Here is a 21061-nt window from a genome sequence, read left to right as displayed (position 1 = left end):
ATCTTAATGGGAGTGTCTGACAGTGTCTGAGTAGTCCAATATAAAAGTCCCAGTACAGCTTTCTCAAGAAAGACTCAAGAATCCCTTAACCAGTCCACCGATCCACTGCTTTTGATCAACACTGAACAGAAGTACACCTAGATACTTCTTCGTAATCAATACTCCATCGATATGAAGGTCTTTACCACCACCATCGTCACTCTCGCCCTTGATGGCACCAGCTCAGCCGCCAGCGGTTTCCTCACATCCTGCTCCGATTTCGCCTTGACCAACCTGAATGGCGACGCTGGCCGCTTCATGATGCTTCAGGCCAATTGAAAGGTCGACCAGAACAACAAAAGCTGGTCCCAGCTGGACCTGAACACCTGCTTCGGCTGGTCGGCTGATAGTTGCCGATTCACCTACCCGCCTTCCGGCCACTTCACCGACTCCGTCTCCAGCTGCGACAACAACTACACCGGTGGCGATGAGCACTTTGGCAACAACTTTGGCTGCCGCGGCCCCTGCAATGGATGTGGCGAGGTCTACAACGTCTTCGCTCTGAGTAAGTGTAAAGACCAACCTTATGAGCTCATCTCTACCCGATTCAAAACCACTTTCAGTCACTGACCCAGGTTATGATAGACTCCTACGTGGGCAACAAGGGCGGAAAGCTTGTGTGCTAAAGCTAGTCATGGAAACAGCCTGATTTTGGCAAATTCGAACAACGGATAAAGATCGGATGAGGTCACTGGCTGGTATTTGTTCAGCTTGATGTGGGCGCAGAGTTCAGGAGTTCTTGATATCTTCAGATACCCAGCCTATAGAAGACCAGAAGAATCGACTTCGTACAACATAAGTGCTTATGATAACAATTTTTAAAGAAGGCGATCTAGGTAAGCAACAAAGCTGAAGGCTTTCATAGTATTCTAAAAAATTCCGCTCACCAGCGGTACGGATCATTACCAACCGGGGGTTGAATCCACTCAACCGGGATTTGTGTAACGAAATCATACCAGTAGTCCCCAAATACATGATAACCTTCATTAGTAGGATGCACACCATCCCGCAAGAGCTTCTTCGAGAATGACGTGAAATCCACAGCCAATACCTGCCTTCCCGCGTCACGTCGCTGCCTCACCACGCCCGGGATCAGCGCGTCGAACTGGTTGGTTCTTTGCGCCTGAACCGGATCCCAAGTCCCAATGATCATGGCGACTAGAACAACCGCATTGGGACAGGAATTTGCTATCTTGTCGATGAGCTGGCCGAGGCGCTCCGCAGCGGCGGCCGGGTCGTTTCCTTCGGTGGAAATCGCGTTACTCGAATTCATGTCGTTAGTGCCGGCATGGACTAAGACGATGTTTGGGTTTTGGGCAAGTGATGGCCCCACGTTATCCGCAATAAATTGGATCGTCTTGCCTGACCAGGCCGCCTGTAATAGTGGGGGAGCGTTAGATGTCTTGTGAAAGATCAAGGTAATTAGGGAGTGGACTTACGAAGTAGCCGTCTTTCATTGTACCAGTCACCTCCGTCCCAGCGTAGACGATCTGGTCCTCTGCAATGATTAAAGCCCAGTCAGCTATCTGTCCCGTTGGGATAAAGCGCAGAAGATGTCTTACGGGACAGATCATCAAGCAGCCTCAGCCTGTACCCATTTCCGTCGCCACCATCCTGATCGCTGAGGAAACCGACTGTTATGGAGTCCCCCACGCAGAGGATACGCAACTCCGTGCCAGGCTTCACTGCTTTTCCAGGCTTGGTGCCTTTGTACCTAAGAAATTCCGTGTTCTTTTTGCCTTTACCGCAGCCCAAGTGAAAGATACTCGCCAATTGCCGTAGGCACCTTATTGCTGGCTCGGCCATTTCGGTTACAAGTGGCCCGGCGTTGCGCGCTTGACAATTACTGGTTCGCAGCAAGGCAGACGCACTTCGGTTCGAGAAATATAGGCTTCTCTTTTTCTATGCACTTGCAATTGTGGGTTTTGATCATCAATCTGTCCGCCGGTCGGCGTTGGGAAGGGAGGAGTGAACTCAAAGAGCCAAGTTTTAGGATGACGCAGAACTGAAACAGCACAGACCAGCCTGTCCTCGCATTCCTCAACGGGTCTAATTAGTGTCATCGCCAAACTCTGAATCAAGGGCAGCCATTCGCGAATCAGCAATTCCCACGATCTTATTATATCGCGGTTGATTGTCGCGCCAAGAAAACCCGAGCATGTGGCCATTTACAGTGCTCTCAGTTTCTATTTATATTAGCAAGTTCTGCGAAAATACTGTCCATTCAAGTTTAAAGGTTGCAGGATGCGAGGACTCGCTTGCCCAAATTATATTCCGGCGACGGCCACACAAGCAACAATTTTAAACACAACATCGCCATGCTTATTCTGAATGATTCCTTCTCCGTTCCCCAGCCTTTCCGCGATACGAGCAATGGCTTCCAGTGGTGTCCGTGACCGCCCCGGAGCCACATGCGTTGTTGTGGATCACTTCACCATTCAAGAATAAGGGCATCATGCCAAGAATGGAATTGATAGCCTGTCCGCTGACATCGTCCTGGAGTTCGGCCATGTGCTTGCCCCGATACTGAGGGGTCTGTCTGGGAAACGGAAACAGCAACAGTACTGACCCCCATCGGCCAGTGCGATACGCACGCACGAACACACTCTTTCAATCAATGTCCTGTAAATCGAGAGGATATAAACATATAGATATCCTCGATAAAAATGTTAATTTCGCTAGCTTTGCTGAATCTGCGAAGATGTTATCTTCCGTACTGATTACAGGCTATTTGCTTGCAAGAATTTGATCATCTGCGCGAAGCTATCCGGTCCGCTATTGTGGGCCGCGATAGAATGACCGGAGCCTATCGCAATGTATGTCTGACTTCCAGTTGACGCCGCCGGGTAGAAAATATCCAAAACAGCCTTGTTCTGGTCCGTTGGATAAAGGCAGTTTCCGCCGCAGAAGACAAGATCATTCTCGCCATTGACAACGTCTACAGGTCCAGTGAACTGTGTTGACGGAGCAATAATACCACCCAGGGTGAGCAGAATGCCCAGCGTATTCGTCTGCTTGTTCGCAACCTGTTGCTGAAACGCGTTCTGGTCAAAATTGGGGTACCGGTAGAAAGCGAATTGTATGCCAACTGCCGTCTGCTGCGTCAGAAATCCGGTGGGCAAGTTCTTGAGTTTTGGCGCCGGGTCCGTGTTTGCGTTGATGAAATTGAAAGCGGCCATGCTCAGTGCAACCGAAGCCGCGCTGGTGCTGGTACCGGACAAAATCACGGCATCAAAATCCTGCGGGTACTTCGTGGTGATGGCCTGTGTCAGCGTGCTTCCTGCACTGTGTCCAACACCGACGACCTTGTCAAAATCGAATCCGCCCAATTTTCCTTCACGAAGCAACGCGACCAGCGCATGCGTGACGGCCACCTGTGAGGCCGCTTGCACGATCTGAATGGGGTCCGGGTGGTCAGAATTTCCCACGCCCAACTGGTCATATGAGAGCGTCGCGTAACCAGCTGCCGAGGCAACGTCGACGTAACTATAGCCTGGTGCGATGTCCCAATAAGTGTGGTCGAGAGTTGCACCATGTGTCAACAGCTGCACTGTCTTCACCTTGCTTGCTTGGTCTTGGTCACTGGGTACGCAGAGCTTGCAGAAGATGCTGTAGTTACCGGATATGTTACTAGTCCCACCAGATGTGATATTAGCGGCGAAGGTCGAGTCGATCCGGTTGATCTCGACGAATGACTCCGTCACGCGCATTTGATCCTGAGGTGGCGTGTAGAGGATGTTGATTCCGGTCGCGTTGACAGACACACCAACGTTCCCATAGATGCAGGTCGAGCCGCCGCCAGTGGATCTGCCAATGTTGCCATTTGAAAAGCCATTGGTGGTGTGGCTCGTGAGTGCGGGCGAGGGGACGAAGGAGAATTGATTGAGGAGCATTGCGAGAGGGGCGAAAGCTGACACATTCACCATGATGAAAATATACAATCGTCTCAAACTTGAGTAAACATGAAGTAGTGAAGTGTTTGTGGCAGGAGCTTCCAGGGAAATAGACGTATAGAGAAGCGTATACAATGATATGCAGAATGTCGAATCTCAGGACGATTTCAGCCCTCAATAGTGATGATTTGTGCTCCGACTGCCCCACCGTGTTGGTTCATGTCAGCAGTGTTGGTTCATCCCAGCAGTCTCAACGCCCACATAAGCACATAAGTCGGCCCGAAGATTGCCAATCGGCTGCAACCTGCAGGGTGTACTTGCACTTACGGCGGATAAGCGCCAAGCATTGGTGGAGATTTGTCATGCACAAATAATCGAACAAGAGCGCATGCAAGCTTGCGGCGCAGAGCAGAGAGCACTGCCTCGAAGAAGCAGTCTCTCTCTTGCTTCATTCTCAGCTGCATCCAGCCAGTGTTGAGCTAGTAAATCACGCAGTGGCCGAAGCTTGCCACAGTAGCCCAAATACGACTCATCAGTGGCGTTTCAAGCCTCCAGCAGCTGAGTCAACCAGGGCGGTAGATAAAGCGCGCAGCGGTATCATGGTCGTCTATACAGTGGAAGACGAAGCTGGTGAAGGAGTATGTGAAGTTTTTATCAGGAAACTGCAGTTCCTGTGCAAATATGACATACGACTGTGCTAACCAGTGTTGGGTGTTTATGTTGGCCGTGCTGTCGTGTTTGATGGTTCCAATATTTTTGCAAGGGTTAATTCTCGGTGCTGGAGCAGAAATGCATGAATTGGGCTGAATTCAGACTTGAAACAATCCTGCAAATCACCTCTCCATGTATGGGCTGCCAAATTATGTAACTGCATTCTGTCTAATCGACTAGACGTATAGCGGCAAGTACTCAATAGACAATGGTCGATGTTCTCCTTATGAGAACTTGCTTCAATGGGTAAATGGGCTATGACATTATTTAAGGGTGCTCTGGAAAAGGTTCTTGAAACCTGCAGCACTGCAGTGAAATCGCAAATCTTCGATGAGGATGATGCGATTCTGCGAAGGGACGGGATGCCGTCGATATGTCGGCGGAGCTCACACGAATATCCCTCAACATCATTTATGCGGATTGATGGACGGACCGGTAAAAGTGATCAAAGACTGTTGGACAAATTCAAAAACATTGTGAAATCCTATACGAAGAAAGAAATCATGATTCAACATGGATACGTAGGCAAAATTCAAAATATCAAACGTGGACGATAGTGCCGATTGCCTAGGTAAACGTCTATAGTCGTGACATGCATCCTGTGTAGTACGGTCAGTCGACTGTTTAGAAACTGACCCAAAGACTTTTGCAGGCCTATTCTACTTTAACAAACTTTGAAGCCATGAGGTCGTTTTAAGCTCTCCACACAAGGTTACCCATAAGATGTATCGTCGGCAGTATAGCCGCCCGGGGATCCCCTGCCGCAAGCCGGGACAGAGCGATCGAGCAAGCGCCTATGGACTTAAACCGAGACGCGAGGGCATGACAGCCCCCATTTCTACCCGGAAAAATGTACCATGCCACAGCGAGTAAGGCTTAATCCTGCGTGGAGAGTTCGTTTCGTTTCAGGAAAATTGTCCTACAGGTGGATTATGCCATCCCGGTGGCTGCACGAGGCCCGCGAGGCCCACTTCCCCACTGTGTACCCATGCAGAACATTAGATTACTAGGGACAACTGTGGATTGTTTGAATCAGGGAAATAGGGCACCTATTTCTATTATAACATCAACCCACCACTCAGCCCACTAAGGCTACTCAGGGGGCTTGCTGTATAAAGGATTGGATATCCAGTATACATGATCAATTCTTGGGGCTTTGTGCAGCACATTTGTTAACTTCCAGATTCCAAATTCGAAGCAGGCTCTTCACAGTCATTCATTACTTCAATACACACATTCGTTTTTCCAAAGCCAGGCATCATGTACTTCAGCAAGTCCCAAGTCGCTGCCCTTTTGTTCTCGGCCTCGACGGCCACAGGCAAGGCCATCCTGAGCAGCCGCCAGTCCGGGGTTGAGGATCTGGGTTGGGGCCCTATTTGTGGCCTTCAGCCTACCAACTCCGAGATCGTCAGCACGACCAGCACCATCTACCCAGGAAAGATGCCCCAGGGCCAGAAGGGTTTCATGTTCGCGTGGATTGGCATCCAGGGCACGTCCAGCTCAGGAGCGCAGGAGGGAGATCTGATCCAGAGTATTGTGGGCTCGTACCCGGCCGGCTCGAGCGAGTGTTCCGGCGCCGACGCCGACACCACCTGGTGCATCTCGTCCGAGGTCTACGGCAAGGACAGCTCGGGCTCCCTGATCCAGTTCGTCGGGGACAAGCGGACGGCCGACGTCAACTACGAGAACGGCATCGTCTTCAACTACACCCTGGTCGACAAGTCCACCTACCTGTGGGAGCAGACCATGACCGACGCCGTGACGGGCGAGATCCTGGCCACTTACCAGAAGACGTCTGGCGCCATGACCCTCTGGAACACGGCTATCGAGATTCAGGACTCCAACGGAAACGACCCCAGTGGAACAACCGAGCCTCAGTACTACGTCAACACGACCATCACCCTTGCTGAGGCTGACAAGTCCTACTCCTCTGGTATTTACAGCCAGAACGGTGCGACTTACACTGACATGACCACCACCGATGACGGCAAGACTGTAAGTTCATTAGAGTCCATACAATTTCTCCTTTCCGCGCGCACTTCAATACTTGCCGGAAAACGAGTAGACGCGTGAATACTAAATTTTTCTCGCCGCAGTGGTTCATCGAGAAGATCACAATCCCCGCCATGTCTTAAGCTGCGATTAAATCTCGATTTGATGTCCCGCTACATTAGACCGTAGCGAGTTGAAGCTATTGGCAGGAGAAACGTTCATGTGAATATTTTGTTTATTGTAAATACCACTGGTCAAGCAGGAGTTCTGGCCCAGAGCTAGATCTCTTGCCACCTATATGGACGACAGTCCCCGCAAATGTGATTATGCATTGTCCTTCATGCGGAAGTCTGTGACATGAGTGTCCCTCTCGGTATACCAAAGAAGCCATGATGCCTTCTGATTGAGTCGTCCCAGAGGCATTGTTGACGCTGAAAGAAACCATTAAGCGTGCTATCGGATAAGCATATTGTAGGGGGAACTCGTCCGTGCCACCGATTAACATTCCCTCAGATCTTTGGTTGTGATTTGCCCTCACGGAACTTCCTTTGAGCCTCGAGGACAAGAATAAGCTGGCGAGATATGCATATTGGTTCCATGTCCTCATTGCAGATCGTCACGTCGACGTCCATCCTTCCGTCCTGAAGCACTCTAGTAGCCGTCCGGTTGAATATAGAGCGCAGACCCTCATCGGGCAGCCGTCGCGTGAATATCATATCCAAGGTGACAGTAGAGTTGAACGTAGACGCCTGCATGCCTTCGGCAAGGGAGTTGGTCATCAGGGCGGGGACGCCAGGGTCCTTCTCAACACGCTCCAGGACTCGTCTATGGTATTCGTGGGCCTCGTATAGGCCGCCGTTGCGCATGAGCGTGTCGGACATGGACGGGATGATATCGGTCATGAGCGCTATGTCTGTTGCGTCCATGCGCTCGTTGTTCGTGTAGACATTCCAAAAGTCACATATCCCGTTGACCAGGTGTCCGGCGCGAGGAAGCAGCCCCACAATGAACCTGGTGATTGGGATTATTTCGCCGTCGAGTATTGCCGGGATCCAGTTCTCTTCTGGCTTGTGGGCCAAAATACGGTCAAAGTCGGGCTTGGGCTTCGGCGGAGGAGACAGAGTCCAGTCACTCGGAACCGTGGGCCCGAGAGACTTGTCGAAATTGGTCGACGTGGCAAGGGCGATGACCTTGTTCCGCCCCTTTTGAGATAGCTGCAGCTGAAGGGTGCTCGTGGCGCCACCGGTCTTGAGGACGGCAACAGTGATGGTGCTGTCAAGTCGCTCGCAGGATCTCAGGAAATCTAAGTGCAAGTTCAAGATGTCTGGTTGGTTCTGGGCTGCAAGCTTGGGGTCCGTGACGATATGAGTGGCGGCCACATGGTGAATGAGCGCGGCGACACATCCGCCGTGTAGGGCTAGATAAAGAGACCAATGTCAGTCAAACTCTGAGTCTTTCGGATGAGATACAACAATGGTTTTGACATTGGTGTTCTGATGGGTCGGCGTACCGGAGCCGACAGTCCAGTCCTGGTGCCAAGACGCAATATAACAGTCGGGTGATGTCTGGTGCAGATTGATCTGCTTCTTGAGTCTACTCGCCATGGCTTAGAGATTTCTTACTCGCACAGAGAATGAAGCAACGAAAATAAGATTGAGAAGCCTCAGGGACAGCTCTGATCCCCGGAAGTTTAGATTTGATATGAGGAGGGGACCAGGTTAGTGCTGACGCCGCTGATGGTTGTGGGTCACGTCTTAATGTAATCAACGCCTACTTGTGAGCTCAGGAACCAAAGCATTATCACTTTCCCCGTTGGTTGTTTTTTGCCAAGTGCACATTAACTGCGCTCTCACTAGTGGTTACCATGGTGCAAGGATTACGACCAACGACATGTTTGCAGGTAACATACAACACGAGACAGCCTGAGAAGCAGCGCCGAGGTATGTTTGTCAATTTCTGAACCATGAAAGCCAATTAATTCTTAGGAAGGCTTTCGAAGCGTAAGGTTTTCGTCCTTCCTCGTAAACTTCCCGACTGGGCCGGCACTTGACTGCCGCCTTGGTGTCATCCAATGCGGCAGACTAATTTAGCTCGGCGACTTCACCTCCTCCTCCTCTTTGGAACATCGGTGTCCTGAGATTTACCTGTAAAAATAACCAAGCTGGCAAGATAAAGAGTCACCAGTCGTTTTACCACCAACAGGACTGGTCGCACTTCAATACAGACTCCAACTCAATAAGCCGCACATTTCTGGCTGTTCGTAGCTTTAAGATCAAATGAAAACATATTTGAATGGAGTCTCATGGATTGAGTCTGAAGCTTGCAAATTTGGCAGATCAAAAACGCAATCCTTGCTGTAGCTGATGGTTGGATATCAGTTCTTAAGAAGTATGCCCACTCTGCAGCGACACAAGCTATCTGGCATGCAACGTTCAGTGTACGTGATTTCGCTATGGAGTGGTCTAGATACGGTCTTTGACCTCACTTGCCACAGATTTTGCCATTCCAAAGCTTTGATGGAGCTCACATATTCGCAGCCCAGGCATTATGGTATGCTTGGGGAGCTCGGACCAAGTGAGATTTGCAGTATGTGTGAGAAGCTTATTTCGCATCCTTCGTTTCAAGATTCCAATGCCGCGTAGTACAGGCCAGGACTGGTCGCAAAATGTCTCTCGTATGAGTCGAAAGGCTGAGAGTATGATAACCCTCCGACGCGAGCTCAGTCAACGCGTGGCACAACGCGTAAGAGCTATTTTGGACCATCCAGCCTGTTCTATTTATTACATGTGTCAGGTGGATAAGTCGGAATTGACTGCATGGAACTGAGGTTGCAAAAGTAGGAATGGGGAATCACTTGTGGTACCTCGATCCGGGGCAGGTTGTGTCATCGTCTTCTCTGGTTAAAGGCCCAGTCAACGGTACTGAGCATGATTTGTTCATGGTCTGTGCGTTGATGTTTCTTTCCCACAAGAGACCCGGTAACATGTCATCGGTGACAGGAATCATGCTTCGTGGCTTCTGCCCCGGGAAAACACTTTAAAGGATCTGATTTAATCGAGTTATACTCGTAGAGACAATCCTGAGTATTGGAGGTCCAAATCCTGAGTCGAATCAACAATGAAAACAAAGATAGGTCAGGTCTATGGCCTTTCAATAGGTCTAGCAGCCGCACGAGCAGCGGCCGCAACCGCAGCTGCAGTGTGGAGACGTGCAGGGAGCTCGATGCAGCTAGCTCTGGAGGCGCGAGGGCGGGCAAACAGGCGACAGGCGTCTAGAGCGGTCCTTTCCTGGTCTCGAGGGTTATTATTACATCATGCAGCCAGCATCTGCAGCCACAGCAGCGTCCAAAGGCCACAAGGATCCTCCAACTCTGCCCAGGTGTCTCAACCTGCTCGGTCGGCGGGTGGGACACGGGCATCAGGAATGTGTATCATCCATCATCTGGACTCTGCATACCCATTGATGACCTCAACAACTGCCCATCCTGCCATTCTCTTTCCCTAGAAACCCCCTACTTATCCTCACCCTCACCACACCACGAAGCGCACATTATTTTGCAGCACAGTGGCGGTGTCACCGAAGCTATGGACTTGGGACAATCTCTTTAGACGACGCCACTAAATCGGCACTGGTGCACGCCTTAGGTCCAGACCTGGCATCTGGGCGGGCCCTGGAGTTCCCATCCACAATCAGTAGCGCTTGTCGCCTCTGCTCAGCCACCCGACCTGCCTGGCATATCTAGCAAACCTCCGAGCTGAGGCCCCTTCTCCTGTTCGTCATGCTTCGGGTCGACTACTGGCCATGCGAAAGCCCTCTTCAGCACATCGCTCGCGCCGAGCCCCGCCTCTCAAAGACAGTGACTATGATCACGAGATAAACCTTGTCGACCACGCCGCCGAGGCCGTGACTCCACAGGCTCTATCTCCAGAGCCTGGGCAGCAGCCAGAGCAGCAAGCAGAGCAGCAAACGCGTCCAACATCTACCACGCCGCAGTCAGAGCCAGAGGCCGAGCCTCGGGCTGGCCCGTCCTCATCGCAGAAAGCCCGGCCGCGGAGCCGCTCACCACGACATAGCACGACGAGTAGCGTCTCTGTGACCTCCAGGAATTCCAAAATAGTCTCCAAGAAGTCGACCTCGCGGGAAAGCTTGGCTGGGAAGGCAGCCGTCCCCCATCTCGAGGTCACAGGTGAGATTCTACCTACACGACTTGCAGCGTAGTGTCAACGTGCTCGGATGTCTGACAGCAAGCAGAACCTACACCACTAGATGGGCCACGTTTACCCCAAGCAGACGGAAACGGCGCCCAACGCCGCAAGCCAACCCCCGAGACTGCCATCGATGTATTATACGAAAATGAAAGAGGCGGTTTGCTCTGTGGGATTCCCCTGTTCTCCCCAAAGGCCCTGGGACAGCTAGACCCACCCAACTGGACCAATTTCGCCCACAAGCCGAGCCCGACCAGCATACACACGGCCCAGGTGCCGGATCCAAGCTGGGTCTGGTCGTGGCCCGAATGGCACATCAACAAGGAGGAAGGTGTTGACGAGAACGGCTGGGAGTACAGCTTCATGTTCGCCAAGGTGTTCTCCTGGCACCCGCCTAGATGGTACAACTCGTGTGTGCGCCGGCGAGCATGGACGCGTCAGAGGGTGAAGAGGGATCCAGAGTCAAACGACCCTCACATGTTAAATACAGAGTATTTCACTGTTCGGCGGAGCGTGGACACGGCACGCAGCGGTAGCAAGGCAAGCAGCCGTCATAGCCGGGCCAGCCCCAGCGTTTCGTCGTGGATGTCAGCTGAGGCTGGGGAAAAGCCGGACATTGAGGACATCGAGACCCTGATGGCCATACTCAGCCGGTCACGGATTGACCGCGAGAAGATTGAGGCGGTGGAGAACTTCCTGCAGCACGGAGGGGACGAGCTGGTCCACCTCCAACACAAGATGCACGACATCATGGCCATTTTTGTGTTTCAGGCCTCGCGGAGAGTGCTGCTGTCCAAGCTGAACGAGGTCTTTGATGAGACGCAGCAGGCATTGAAGGAGAATGACACGGGAAAGCTACAGCGGAGAAGTAACAATTTGAAGGGCGCGATACGGCATGCGGACGAGGAGTGCAGGCGGCTCGAGTATTGGAGCGATGTCAAGAAGCTCGTCAGAGAAGGAAACACGATGGCGACGGATAAGTGTGAAGGGTGGACTGAGGACTGGCGCGGACTCGACCAGAGCGGACCTGCTGAACCAAGCAGAGATAGGTGAAACTGCTAATATAAGTAATACAAATACTAAAAGACGACTGCATAAAGTCTGTCCACGATATGCGATGTTTAGACAAAGAAAAATAAATGAATGTCGGGCTTGCGAGTCAACCTTATCCTTGTCCCTGTCCTGGCCGTTCATCGCAGTTGTTATCGATAAGGCTCGCAGCTTGTCTGCCAGGTTCTGCGTCTGGCAGCCGATCGGCGCCGAAAAATCTCAGTTTGGCCCATACCTCCAAACCCTCGTCGGCCTCGACTCTGACGACGAAAAGCGACCTGCGCCTCCTGCCACCCGGACTTGGCGCACACAATAATCATTGCACAGAATGATACCTTCATAGCAAATGTCCCTGGGGATCTCTGCATTATGGAGGGCTCGACCTCAGCGACAGCTCGGCCTTCTGATTCCCAGGGAGTCTCCTCTCGTCTTGCGGTTGCCCTTCAACCACCCCTCCATCACGAGCTCTTTCTTTTCGACTCGCGCGCGTCTCAGCTTTCCCGAAACAGCCACAGACACAGGCTCTGGCGATCAAGGACGAGAAGCGGGTGACGAGCAGCGGGACGATGCGAACGAATCTCGCGAGCCTCCCCTGGTTCGGCGGGTAGAAGTTGTTGGTCGAAGCGACGAGGCCAAAGAGTTGAGGACCTGGCTCTCCGAGGCGCCCAAGAGAGAGAGAAAGCGTGTCAAGCGCCCGAAAAGCGATCTCGATGACCTCGAGGAATCCCTGGAACGCAGCAAGCTCGCCCGCTCTGTCTTCGTCAAGCCCGCCCGAAATTATCCGAACAAGAGAGAATCGCGCCAGAGCTTAAGGGCACACCACAAGAGCGTTTCGACTCAGGTTCACCTCGACCGAAATGTCCAGAATCTTTTGAAGGAAGGAATCTATATAAATCCCCACTCCACCGACTGGCGCAACGTTTTGTCATTGCTGGTGTCCAGAACACCCGAGGAGTCGGTCCAATGGATTGAGGACGGTATGAAGATTGAGCTAATCGAACAGAAGCTCGCTGTGATCATGAGCAATGGTGGCGATGAGAAAATAGGAGCTATCAGAAGGCGGACGGGAGCTTCTATCAAAGTTTCCAGGGCCGAAACTCCGAGCGAAACCTCGACCCTCTTGATCTCTGGCACTCGGGCTGCCATCAACAGTGCAACTGCCGAGTTTAGGAGGATAGCAGGCAGGATCACAATCACCCGTCTATGGGCACCACTGGCTCCTGGCGAGGTCGAAACTGAGTCTTTCAGCGACAACGACTTCTTCGTCCCACCTTTGACTAGGGAAGAAGGCGGCCTTTGGCATCGGTTCAAAGTCGATTACAACGTGTACACTACATCGTGGCCCACACATATGTCACACGCCTCGTTTGAGCAATACGTAGCCTCTCTTACGGACTCCGTCATGCTTCCGCACCTCAACTCTGTTCTCTACAATCCAACCAAGCATGCGGTTATGCTCGACCACGAGCGAGCCGTTGCGCGGCGACTCCAACGGGCTTTCAGGAATTACGAAGCTCGGCCGTGGGTCTCGTGCTCGGCGCTCAAGGTCGCGCTGTCCTTTCTCTGCCGAAGGGGCGACAAGTATTTGCCAGAAGTACGGAGCATCTTTGTCAGTATGGACCGCTTCGGTCTACGGATGGATGCAGACGTCTTCAACACGATGTTGAGAGCCCCGACTAAAACACGCCACCTGCGGAAGTTCCGACAGACCGTACTTCTCATGACTAGGAGAGGCTTCTCGCCGAATCTCGACACATGGCTCCTCTTCCTCCGGATGGTTGAGTCTGTCGAAGTCAAGAGCTACATCCTCCAAGAAATGAATTCGAAGAACCTTTTGGGAACGCCCATTGCCATCCAACGTGTCGCCGAAGAGATGGCTCCCTTCGACGCCGAGCATGCGATGACCCAGGGCAAAGACCTGGCGACTTTCGTGCAGGAGCAGAATGATCGGTATGGGCCCGACTGGCTCACACGCGACGCAGCCAACCCAGTCCTGGACGTCCTCTGCCGTCACGGACGGTTCCGCGATGCTTTTGAGGTGCTGGACCGCATGCACGCTCATCTGGAGTCAATACCCATGGAATTCCAAGCCGATCGGATCGCACACGAACCGGACGTCATCAGCTTTATCACCATCATCTCGCACGCCAAGACGCAGGGAAAGATGATCGTGGCTATCAACGCCGTCCGCAAGATGAGAACGGGCGCATTTAGGACCCATGTGGATCGAGTCATCTTCGGTCTCCTCTTCGAGTTGGCGTGGAAGTCGCGCCTCCGCTCAACCATCTCCATCATCTGGAAGTACGCATCCTTGGTCCGCCTCACCACTTGGCGTATGCGCCAGCGCGTTGCCTTGCTGCTCAGCGGCAAGCCTAAGCAAGTCGGGGACTTCGGTATTTCTGAGTCCACACACACCCAGCTAGGAGGCGAGAGGCTAGCGCGGGACCTCGTCGGCGGCGAGGAGGCCCTCGCTAAAATCAGGTCTCTCGCCGAGGGCCGCGACCGTGCGGAGCTTGGCGTCCTTGCCGCAAAAGCCTGGCCAGAGGCGTTTAATGACTTTGGGCCGATGGTCTCGTTTGGCCATGTCTTAACACAGGCGTTCCTGAGGGATCGCTCTTGTCTCTCGATAAGGAAAAGGAGGTGCTCCTCCCCAACCGAAGATGTGAGAAAGTTCCAGCTCAACGCGATGCCGCTGCGGAAAAGACTGAAGGAAGAGCTCGGGCATGGTGACCTTGCCCCGGTCGAGGACGAAGTGTCTGGGCCTATTTGGCCCGACGACAAATGGGAACTCGATGGGATGCTGGGGCATGGCAAGAAGAAGCTGACGGCGCTGCATGTGCCGTCGTATTGTAGCGAAAAACAATCACCAGCGGACGGCCAAGACGACGGCTCCGAAAGGCCGCATACATATCATCGAGCCCCGAGGACGTCGGCGCAACGTACGAGTATTGCCATCCTGGATCCCCAGGTCTGGGCCGATGCCTGGGGCGGGGACCAGGGGCCCGAGGCTGACGCGACGCCCAGGCACGACCTGCAGAGGAGCAACGAGGATGACATCCTCGCTGCGCTGGGGAAGCTGGAGGAGAATTACCTCAGCTTCCGCAAGGTGGTTTCCGTGGCCGAGGATGGTGGCTTCGATGGCTGGGCTTCCGACGGTGGGTGGAGCGGGGACTCTGAGAGCGATTGGAGGCAGGTCATGGCCCGTAAACCCGCATGGGAAAGGGATGCAAAAGTTGAAAACGATAGAATTGGTTCCAAAAGCGTCGGTGACGGGCCTGATTATATGGATATGGCCGACAGACTCAAGGAGACGACTGAGGAGGAATAGAAATCGGCTAGCCAGAGCCTTGTATAAGTGTATCATTATCATATATCATGAACATATTGGCCCAACATTCCTCACTACGGTAGAAATTACTTCGGCTTCACAAATGAATCAAGCTCATCAAAACGGGCTGCGATATCAGTGTCCCAGTGCTTCCTAACAGCGTATGTGCCTTCAAAAATGGCACTTTCTATACAACGCGATTCAAATTCTCAACAGGTGTATCTAGATCAAGATAATTGCTCCTACCATGCCCTCGGGGAACTAAGGAACCGAGGCTCCGCTCGGAGCCAGCAAGTAATTTCTTAATCAACGCGCCCGCCCCTCATTTACATCGACCCCAGCAGCCGGTGGCCGGACCATGGACCGATTCCAGCCCGGCTGGCCGGCCCACTCACGTAGGCGTTCCCCGCAGAAGATGAGCGGGAAGACGAAGACGAAATATAGCCCCAGGCTGATCACGGCCATCGCGACGAAGGTAGTTTGTATCCCGATCGAGTCCACCATGGGGTTGATATAGAAGGGGATCGCGAAGGAGACTACGTTCTTCAGGCCGCCGATCAGGGCTAGAGCGTCGGCGCCTTGGGCGAGGTCTGGTTGGATTAATCAGAGATCTTGGTTTCAAATAACAGGCTAGGTGGGAGAGAAAGAATGAGAGACAAGCATGGGGTATGAGAAAGATAAAGGGATGGAGGTGCAGTTCGTAGCTGGGAGCTTACAGCAATCGACTGGGTACGTGAAGACAACAGTCGTGGAGGCCTGCATCCCGAAGATGAAAATTCCGAGTCCTACCAGCGGTCTTGGGGTAGCGTACAGGCGCAATTAGTACGAAGAAAAGCCTAACGCCTGGGGATAGAGCCTCGCTCACATGATGTAGTGTCTCTCCTGTTGCAGTGTCACCCCAAACACAACAAGCCCAACGACTATACAAACGAGAGCCGGATACATGGCATGAAGCCGCATCTCTGGGCGCCTCTGCCCCTGGTTCCGTCTCGTCGTCTGCTGCACCACAAAGTCGCTGAAGGGACCCCCGGCCAGCTCGCCCAGTACTGCTCCGACGAGAGGCGCGATGTAGACGAGATTGACATTGGGCGCCGTGAGGTGGTAGTTTCGCCGAAACAGGATGGTGATGATGGTGCCAATACCGACGGACCACGAGAACGTCCATGCGAACCAGAAGGCGGGGAGCCAACATGCTGGGTAGCGGAGCATGATGAGCTGGGAACGGGTGATGTTAGTCGGGTCGTTGAGCTCGGGGGTCAGTGGACACATACGGGTCTAAAGAAGGCTGTGGACCATTTTGGGACTTCGGCGTGTTTGAACGGCTTGAGTCTGATCGTGAGCCTCCGCGCTCGGTGTTGTTCTTGGATATTGCCCTGGAAATACAGGGTCTCTGGGACGAACAAGATGCTGTTTACCTTGTAAGCCTTTAAGTATTCGCAAAGGTGGCCAATGCGCAGGACAAACATATAGATCAAAATCACACCCAAAGCGATGGCGAGATGTCCGAATATCCAATACCAGTTGCCCGTGCCCTGGACGATGTACGCAGCGAGAATGGGCCCCAGGAATGGTCCCAGTGTAGTCTACCGTTGTCACTACGCCGTGCGAGGAAGCTGGCAGAGATTTAAGCATACCAGGAGTGTCCACCATCCTATCTTCTCACCTCTCACTTCCCTGGGAAATATGTCTGCGACAGTGATACCTCCGAGCGCATGCACGGCGCTTAGACCGAATGCTAGAAGAACACGAGCACCAGCCATGGACCCGTATGACCGCGCACAAGCACCCCAGATGGCGCCTCCAAGTGCCACTGCTGTTGATGCGATATACTATTCGAACTTTTCAGTCGGTGCTCATGAACCTTTCCCTGGAGATAGGCACCAGGAACAGAACTTACCACAGGTCTCCGGCCATGGGTCTGCGCGAAGGGGTTCCAAATCAGAGGCCCGGCACCGAGCACCAATATGTAGATCCCGACCAGATATGAGACTTCTGTGACGGACTTTTGGAATTGCATGGACATTAAGCCGTAACTGTAAAATAACGGGCTTTCAGCAATCCTTTAAAGCCGGTCGACGGAGCAATGAATGCCACTCACGCGGGAACAATGAATAAACCAGCATAGGTACCAATTCCGCCGAGTAAGGAGATACAAGCCAGAATACTGTGTTTCTGGAGCCAACTCCATGTCATGGGATCGTCTGGATTCTGCATGATCTCTGCGGTACCGCCTCCCGTTGCGAGAACCGAGCCATTCTCGACGAGCTCCACGGAATCACGCTTTTCCATGGTAGCCATAATAATATTGTCTTTTGAAACTAGGAAATAAATCTGTCTGGACTCAACAGTTACATCTGTGCCCGTAATTTCAATATAATACAGACTGATGTTGTTGAAATTCAGGTAGGTCTAAGCCTCCAGCGGTATGTTTGACATTGGAAAAGGCAAATGTTTCCTGCAACAACCAGGACCTGGGCACAACATCAGCTACCGAACCGAACTTCCTAAAACATCAGCTACCGAACCGAACTTCCTAAAACAGATCAAGGAATCATATTGGCCGTTAGGTCGGGCGCGCTTGACTATGTGACGCTGAAAGTGCCGGGCCGGGCGGACATCCCGAGGTGAGGGGTGAGAACTCAGCGCTACGTAGATGTAAGCCAGCAGGCACGCCCCTGAGAGGAGCAGTACAATGGTCTCTGGTGATAACAGTGCCTTTTAATGGAATAGTCGACGTCAGCATTCTGCAGATCCGGACTTCCCTCAGATTCGCCGCTGAAGTATCGGATTATCCGCAACAACTAGAGCCAGGCTCTCATCGTCTTCATTTGTTGACCAGGACATCTCACCAGAGACTTCTTGGAAGAGGTTAAGATTATTATACATCACAGCGGTTGAGGAAACTCACATCTAGAGGGAAGCCATGGCTACAAACGGGAACAATGGAGCCGATAGAGGCAATACTGCCATTGACCCCGAGAAATTCAAGAGGCTCTTCTTCACACCCGTGGTTCCCTTCCTGCATGATGATCCTTACACAATAGACTATGACGGGTATCGAAGCTTTATCCGTCGCTTCAGTAAGTTTCATCGAGATGTTTCCCATCCCAAATCAATAGCTGACGTAGATACCCACAGTGCAGGATGAGTACCTGGAACAGGGGATCGCCATCATTGCCAACCCGGAAGCAGGGGAGCTCTTCACTCTCGAGCGGGATGAGCGAAACAAAGTACTTCAGATATGTGTCGAAGAAGCCGCTGGAAGATGCCCAGTCATGGCTGGTGTAGTTCATGTTCATACCAAGGGCTATATTGAGACAGCCAAAGACGCCCAGGCGCTGTAAGTCTTCACCTTACCTCATCTTTATACTGCTTTCCCGACTCACAAGATGGTCTTAGTGGCGCCGACGGCCTGTTCATCTTCCCTCCGATTGGTGCCGGTGACATCGTCGCCATCTGGGACTCAGACAAATACCCGGAAATTTTCAGCGATATCATCAAGGACGTCTCGGCCGCCGTGCCCCTGCCAATCATCATCCACCCCGTTGGCCGGTACTCAATCCCTTTCGGCCAGGGCCTACCCATCAAGACCACCAAGGCCATCCTGGACGCGTGCCCAAACATTGTTGGCTGGAAGATGACGTACAACTTTGACGGCTACCGCAAGATCGCCCGCTTCTTGCAAGGTTACTCGAGACCCGTCAACATCCTGGCTGCTGTCGGGCACTACATGCATGAGAATCATGCCGACAGGATGTTTGATGGCACGTCGTCTGGTGCCTGGAACTATGCGCTTGAGCCTATGATGGAGCATCTCAAGGCTTGGCGGAAGGGGGACTGGAAGGCGGCGACTGATCTATGGGAGGATGGGGGCCTTGCCGAACTTCAGCAGTGGTGAGTTCAAGTCCGTTCATCTCTGCAGTGGTCGAAGAAATTGGCGGCTTACTTATTGACGATGCAGCATCTTTGACGATATCGGCCGCCTTCATGTTCGTTACAAGACAGCGGTTTGTAAGTACCATTTTTCTCCTGCTACAGTTCCCCGATATTTGTGCTTTAGAATGGTCTAGAGTGTATCACTTCGGGACCTACGGAAGGTAATTGACGAGTACTAGGGCTCCGTGGCCTCATCAAGACGCCTGTGATGCGGCCCCCGATGCCAAAGCCTCGACTGGTCGAGATCGAGGAGATTGCGCAGGCATTAGTCACAGCGAACCTCCAGATCATCCCCGAGGCTGAGATAAAAGCGACAATGAAGTCTCTCGACCTTGTGCTGTAGGTTGAGTGAATTTCACAGCTGCAGACACGGGACGAGTGACTGTTGGATATTGCGTTCTGGTTGACAACTCGTTGATATCGAGATCACGCAAGTGACCGTGTCTATCATCCTAAGGGGTATCGTGATAAATACAGATTGATTCATGACTTTACGTGGCATGCATGAATCAACTCGCTTGAAAAAATGCTTGAAGGCACTAGATGTGTTTAAAAGAAGACAAGCGATTTCTAACAGCCTCCGAAAACCTCATTTGGGCCGACGCCGCCACCATTGTCGTTGCAGCCGCTTACGAAGCGGGCTTCCGTAACTGCCTCACCCTCAGGTCCATTGGTACAGCATTTCCCCTGGATAGCCTTCGTCAGCATGCGTTGTTATTTTGATAGGGACAGGCATGGATGTATTCTTACCGTGCCCGCAACTGTACCACCGGCAGCGGTACAAATGTTTCCACTCGGGTTCAAAGATCCATTGGACATACGACAGCCCAAGATGCGCGGCGCGGCAAGCGCACCAGTCGCGGAGAACAGGAGGATCAGGGCGTGAAATTGCATTTTGCGTCTCGTCGATGTGAAGCCCGACTTGTGGTGTTGGGATCGATGTGGATTGCTGTTTTTATTTTCCGATATGATGGACTTTGTCTCATTTTGAATCTGGTTCGAAAGTACTCCTTGTCACTTATGTATCCTGAGATTTGATCGACATTAGTCATGCGTAATGAAGTAGAACATACTGGTAATCTTTTACGCGTTATTCCGACCCCTTTTGCTCCATAGAAGTGGGAGAGCTTTGATTTGACGTCGGCTGATCCGAAGTTGGTATGGGCCTGCAAACAACTGATTGGTGTACATGATTCAGGTAATCATGATATGATCCGTCTGCTTGAACGTGGTGAGGATGCGGATTCAACTTACAATACCTAGGGCAAATGGTCAATCGGTATTGTAATCGTGAAGGCCGGATTCGGGATATATTGGAGCTGTTCTCAGGGGTCGTTACGCTGTGCGGACATTTCCTCAATCGAGACGTTCTCTGGCTTTGATGTCAGAGGAGGACATTAACATCCCACGAAACCCTGTCAATAATTACAAATAAGTTTCAAATGCCAGAGATTTTAGAAATCTAGGGCAGCTAGATCTGCATCGTACATCCAATGATTATGATGTCCTAGCCGCCTTACTTCCAAAATGAATTCCAAGTGCTTTAGCTTCAAGTGCTCGGGTGCCTGAGGTTCAAGTCCTCATCAAATCGTAAATCGCCCCTCTGACTAGGTGCTCTGTCCTGATTTCAACCTCTTATTAAAACAATGAAGTCCATTGCATATGAGTGGGCGGATTGTGGTCTCTCTTGGTTGCTGAAATTCGTGATCACGAAGGACTCAAGCTTGAGGCAGCTGGGGCCAAGCAGCAAAGGAAGCGCTAAGGTATTATACAATTTGCAGACTTCTTCAAAATTCAAAATTCCTGTTGTCGGTATCCCTGGATCTTGGTGGCTTAAAATATCTTACTTTTGTGATAACGTACATGACCACCGAAACTCTTATGTATGTTACTGCGTGCAAGCGGCT

The 21061-nt window shown here is 52.1% G+C and overlaps 10 protein-coding genes across 10 annotated transcripts; 5 read left to right on the top strand and 5 right to left on the bottom strand.

The window, feature by feature from the left end:
* Window positions 1-171: 171 nt before the first annotated feature.
* J7T55_000771 (uncharacterized protein) lies at window positions 172-665 on the top strand (the record flags this gene model as incomplete). Its single annotated transcript, XM_053140023.1, has 3 exons — window positions 172-195; window positions 322-544; window positions 625-665. The coding sequence occupies 3 exons, from the start codon at window positions 172-174 to the stop codon at window positions 663-665; spliced, it is 288 nt and encodes a 95-aa protein (XP_052996424.1).
* Window positions 666-922: 257 nt separating this feature from the next.
* Window positions 923-1845, bottom strand: J7T55_000770 (gdsl-like lipase acylhydrolase; the record flags this gene model as incomplete). The annotated part of the gene is made up of 3 exons (XM_053140022.1): window positions 923-1414; window positions 1479-1537; window positions 1602-1845. The coding sequence occupies 3 exons, from the start codon at window positions 1843-1845 to the stop codon at window positions 923-925; spliced, it is 795 nt and encodes a 264-aa protein (XP_052996423.1).
* Window positions 1846-2759: 914 nt separating this feature from the next.
* On the bottom strand, window positions 2760-3932 carry J7T55_000769 (uncharacterized protein; the record flags this gene model as incomplete). The annotated part of the gene is made up of 1 exon (XM_053140021.1): window positions 2760-3932. One exon carries the CDS (start codon window positions 3930-3932, stop codon window positions 2760-2762), a length of 1173 nt encoding a protein of 390 aa, XP_052996422.1.
* A 1971-nt stretch (window positions 3933-5903) lies between these two features.
* Window positions 5904-6778, top strand: J7T55_000768 (uncharacterized protein; the record flags this gene model as incomplete). Its single annotated transcript, XM_053140019.1, has 2 exons — window positions 5904-6638; window positions 6740-6778. 2 exons carry the CDS (start codon window positions 5904-5906, stop codon window positions 6776-6778), a joined length of 774 nt encoding a protein of 257 aa, XP_052996421.1.
* Window positions 6779-7144: 366 nt separating this feature from the next.
* J7T55_000767 (uncharacterized protein) lies at window positions 7145-8239 on the bottom strand (the record flags this gene model as incomplete). Its single annotated transcript, XM_053140018.1, has 2 exons — window positions 7145-8052; window positions 8146-8239. The coding sequence occupies 2 exons, from the start codon at window positions 8237-8239 to the stop codon at window positions 7145-7147; spliced, it is 1002 nt and encodes a 333-aa protein (XP_052996420.1).
* Window positions 8240-10436: 2197 nt separating this feature from the next.
* On the top strand, window positions 10437-11893 carry J7T55_000766 (uncharacterized protein; the record flags this gene model as incomplete). Its single annotated transcript, XM_053140017.1, has 2 exons — window positions 10437-10821; window positions 10887-11893. 2 exons carry the CDS (start codon window positions 10437-10439, stop codon window positions 11891-11893), a joined length of 1392 nt encoding a protein of 463 aa, XP_052996419.1.
* A 343-nt stretch (window positions 11894-12236) lies between these two features.
* Window positions 12237-15218, top strand: J7T55_000765 (meiotically up-regulated 65 protein; the record flags this gene model as incomplete). The annotated part of the gene is made up of 1 exon (XM_053140016.1): window positions 12237-15218. The coding sequence occupies one exon, from the start codon at window positions 12237-12239 to the stop codon at window positions 15216-15218; it is 2982 nt and encodes a 993-aa protein (XP_052996418.1).
* A 306-nt stretch (window positions 15219-15524) lies between these two features.
* J7T55_000764 (MFS general substrate transporter) lies at window positions 15525-17516 on the bottom strand (the record flags this gene model as incomplete). The annotated part of the gene is made up of 7 exons (XM_053140015.1): window positions 15525-15808; window positions 15935-16014; window positions 16084-16433; window positions 16490-16801; window positions 16853-17047; window positions 17116-17251; window positions 17317-17516. The coding sequence occupies 7 exons, from the start codon at window positions 17514-17516 to the stop codon at window positions 15525-15527; spliced, it is 1557 nt and encodes a 518-aa protein (XP_052996417.1).
* A 625-nt stretch (window positions 17517-18141) lies between these two features.
* On the top strand, window positions 18142-19497 carry J7T55_000763 (aldolase; the record flags this gene model as incomplete). Its single annotated transcript, XM_053140014.1, has 5 exons — window positions 18142-18298; window positions 18357-18558; window positions 18618-19112; window positions 19180-19229; window positions 19334-19497. 5 exons carry the CDS (start codon window positions 18142-18144, stop codon window positions 19495-19497), a joined length of 1068 nt encoding a protein of 355 aa, XP_052996416.1.
* Window positions 19498-19724: 227 nt separating this feature from the next.
* On the bottom strand, window positions 19725-20048 carry J7T55_000762 (uncharacterized protein; the record flags this gene model as incomplete). The annotated part of the gene is made up of 3 exons (XM_053140013.1): window positions 19725-19841; window positions 19905-19915; window positions 19976-20048. 3 exons carry the CDS (start codon window positions 20046-20048, stop codon window positions 19725-19727), a joined length of 201 nt encoding a protein of 66 aa, XP_052996415.1.
* Between the last annotated feature and the right edge of the window lie 1013 nt (window positions 20049-21061).

This window comes from Diaporthe amygdali, assembly GCF_026229845.1.
Source record: "Diaporthe amygdali strain CAA958 chromosome Unknown NODE_6_length_1560011_cov_65_102424, whole genome shotgun sequence".
Lineage (NCBI taxonomy): Eukaryota > Fungi > Ascomycota > Sordariomycetes > Diaporthales > Diaporthaceae > Diaporthe > Diaporthe amygdali.
Note: the sequence above shows the minus strand (reverse complement) of the source record. Positions and strands in the feature narration are given on the sequence as shown.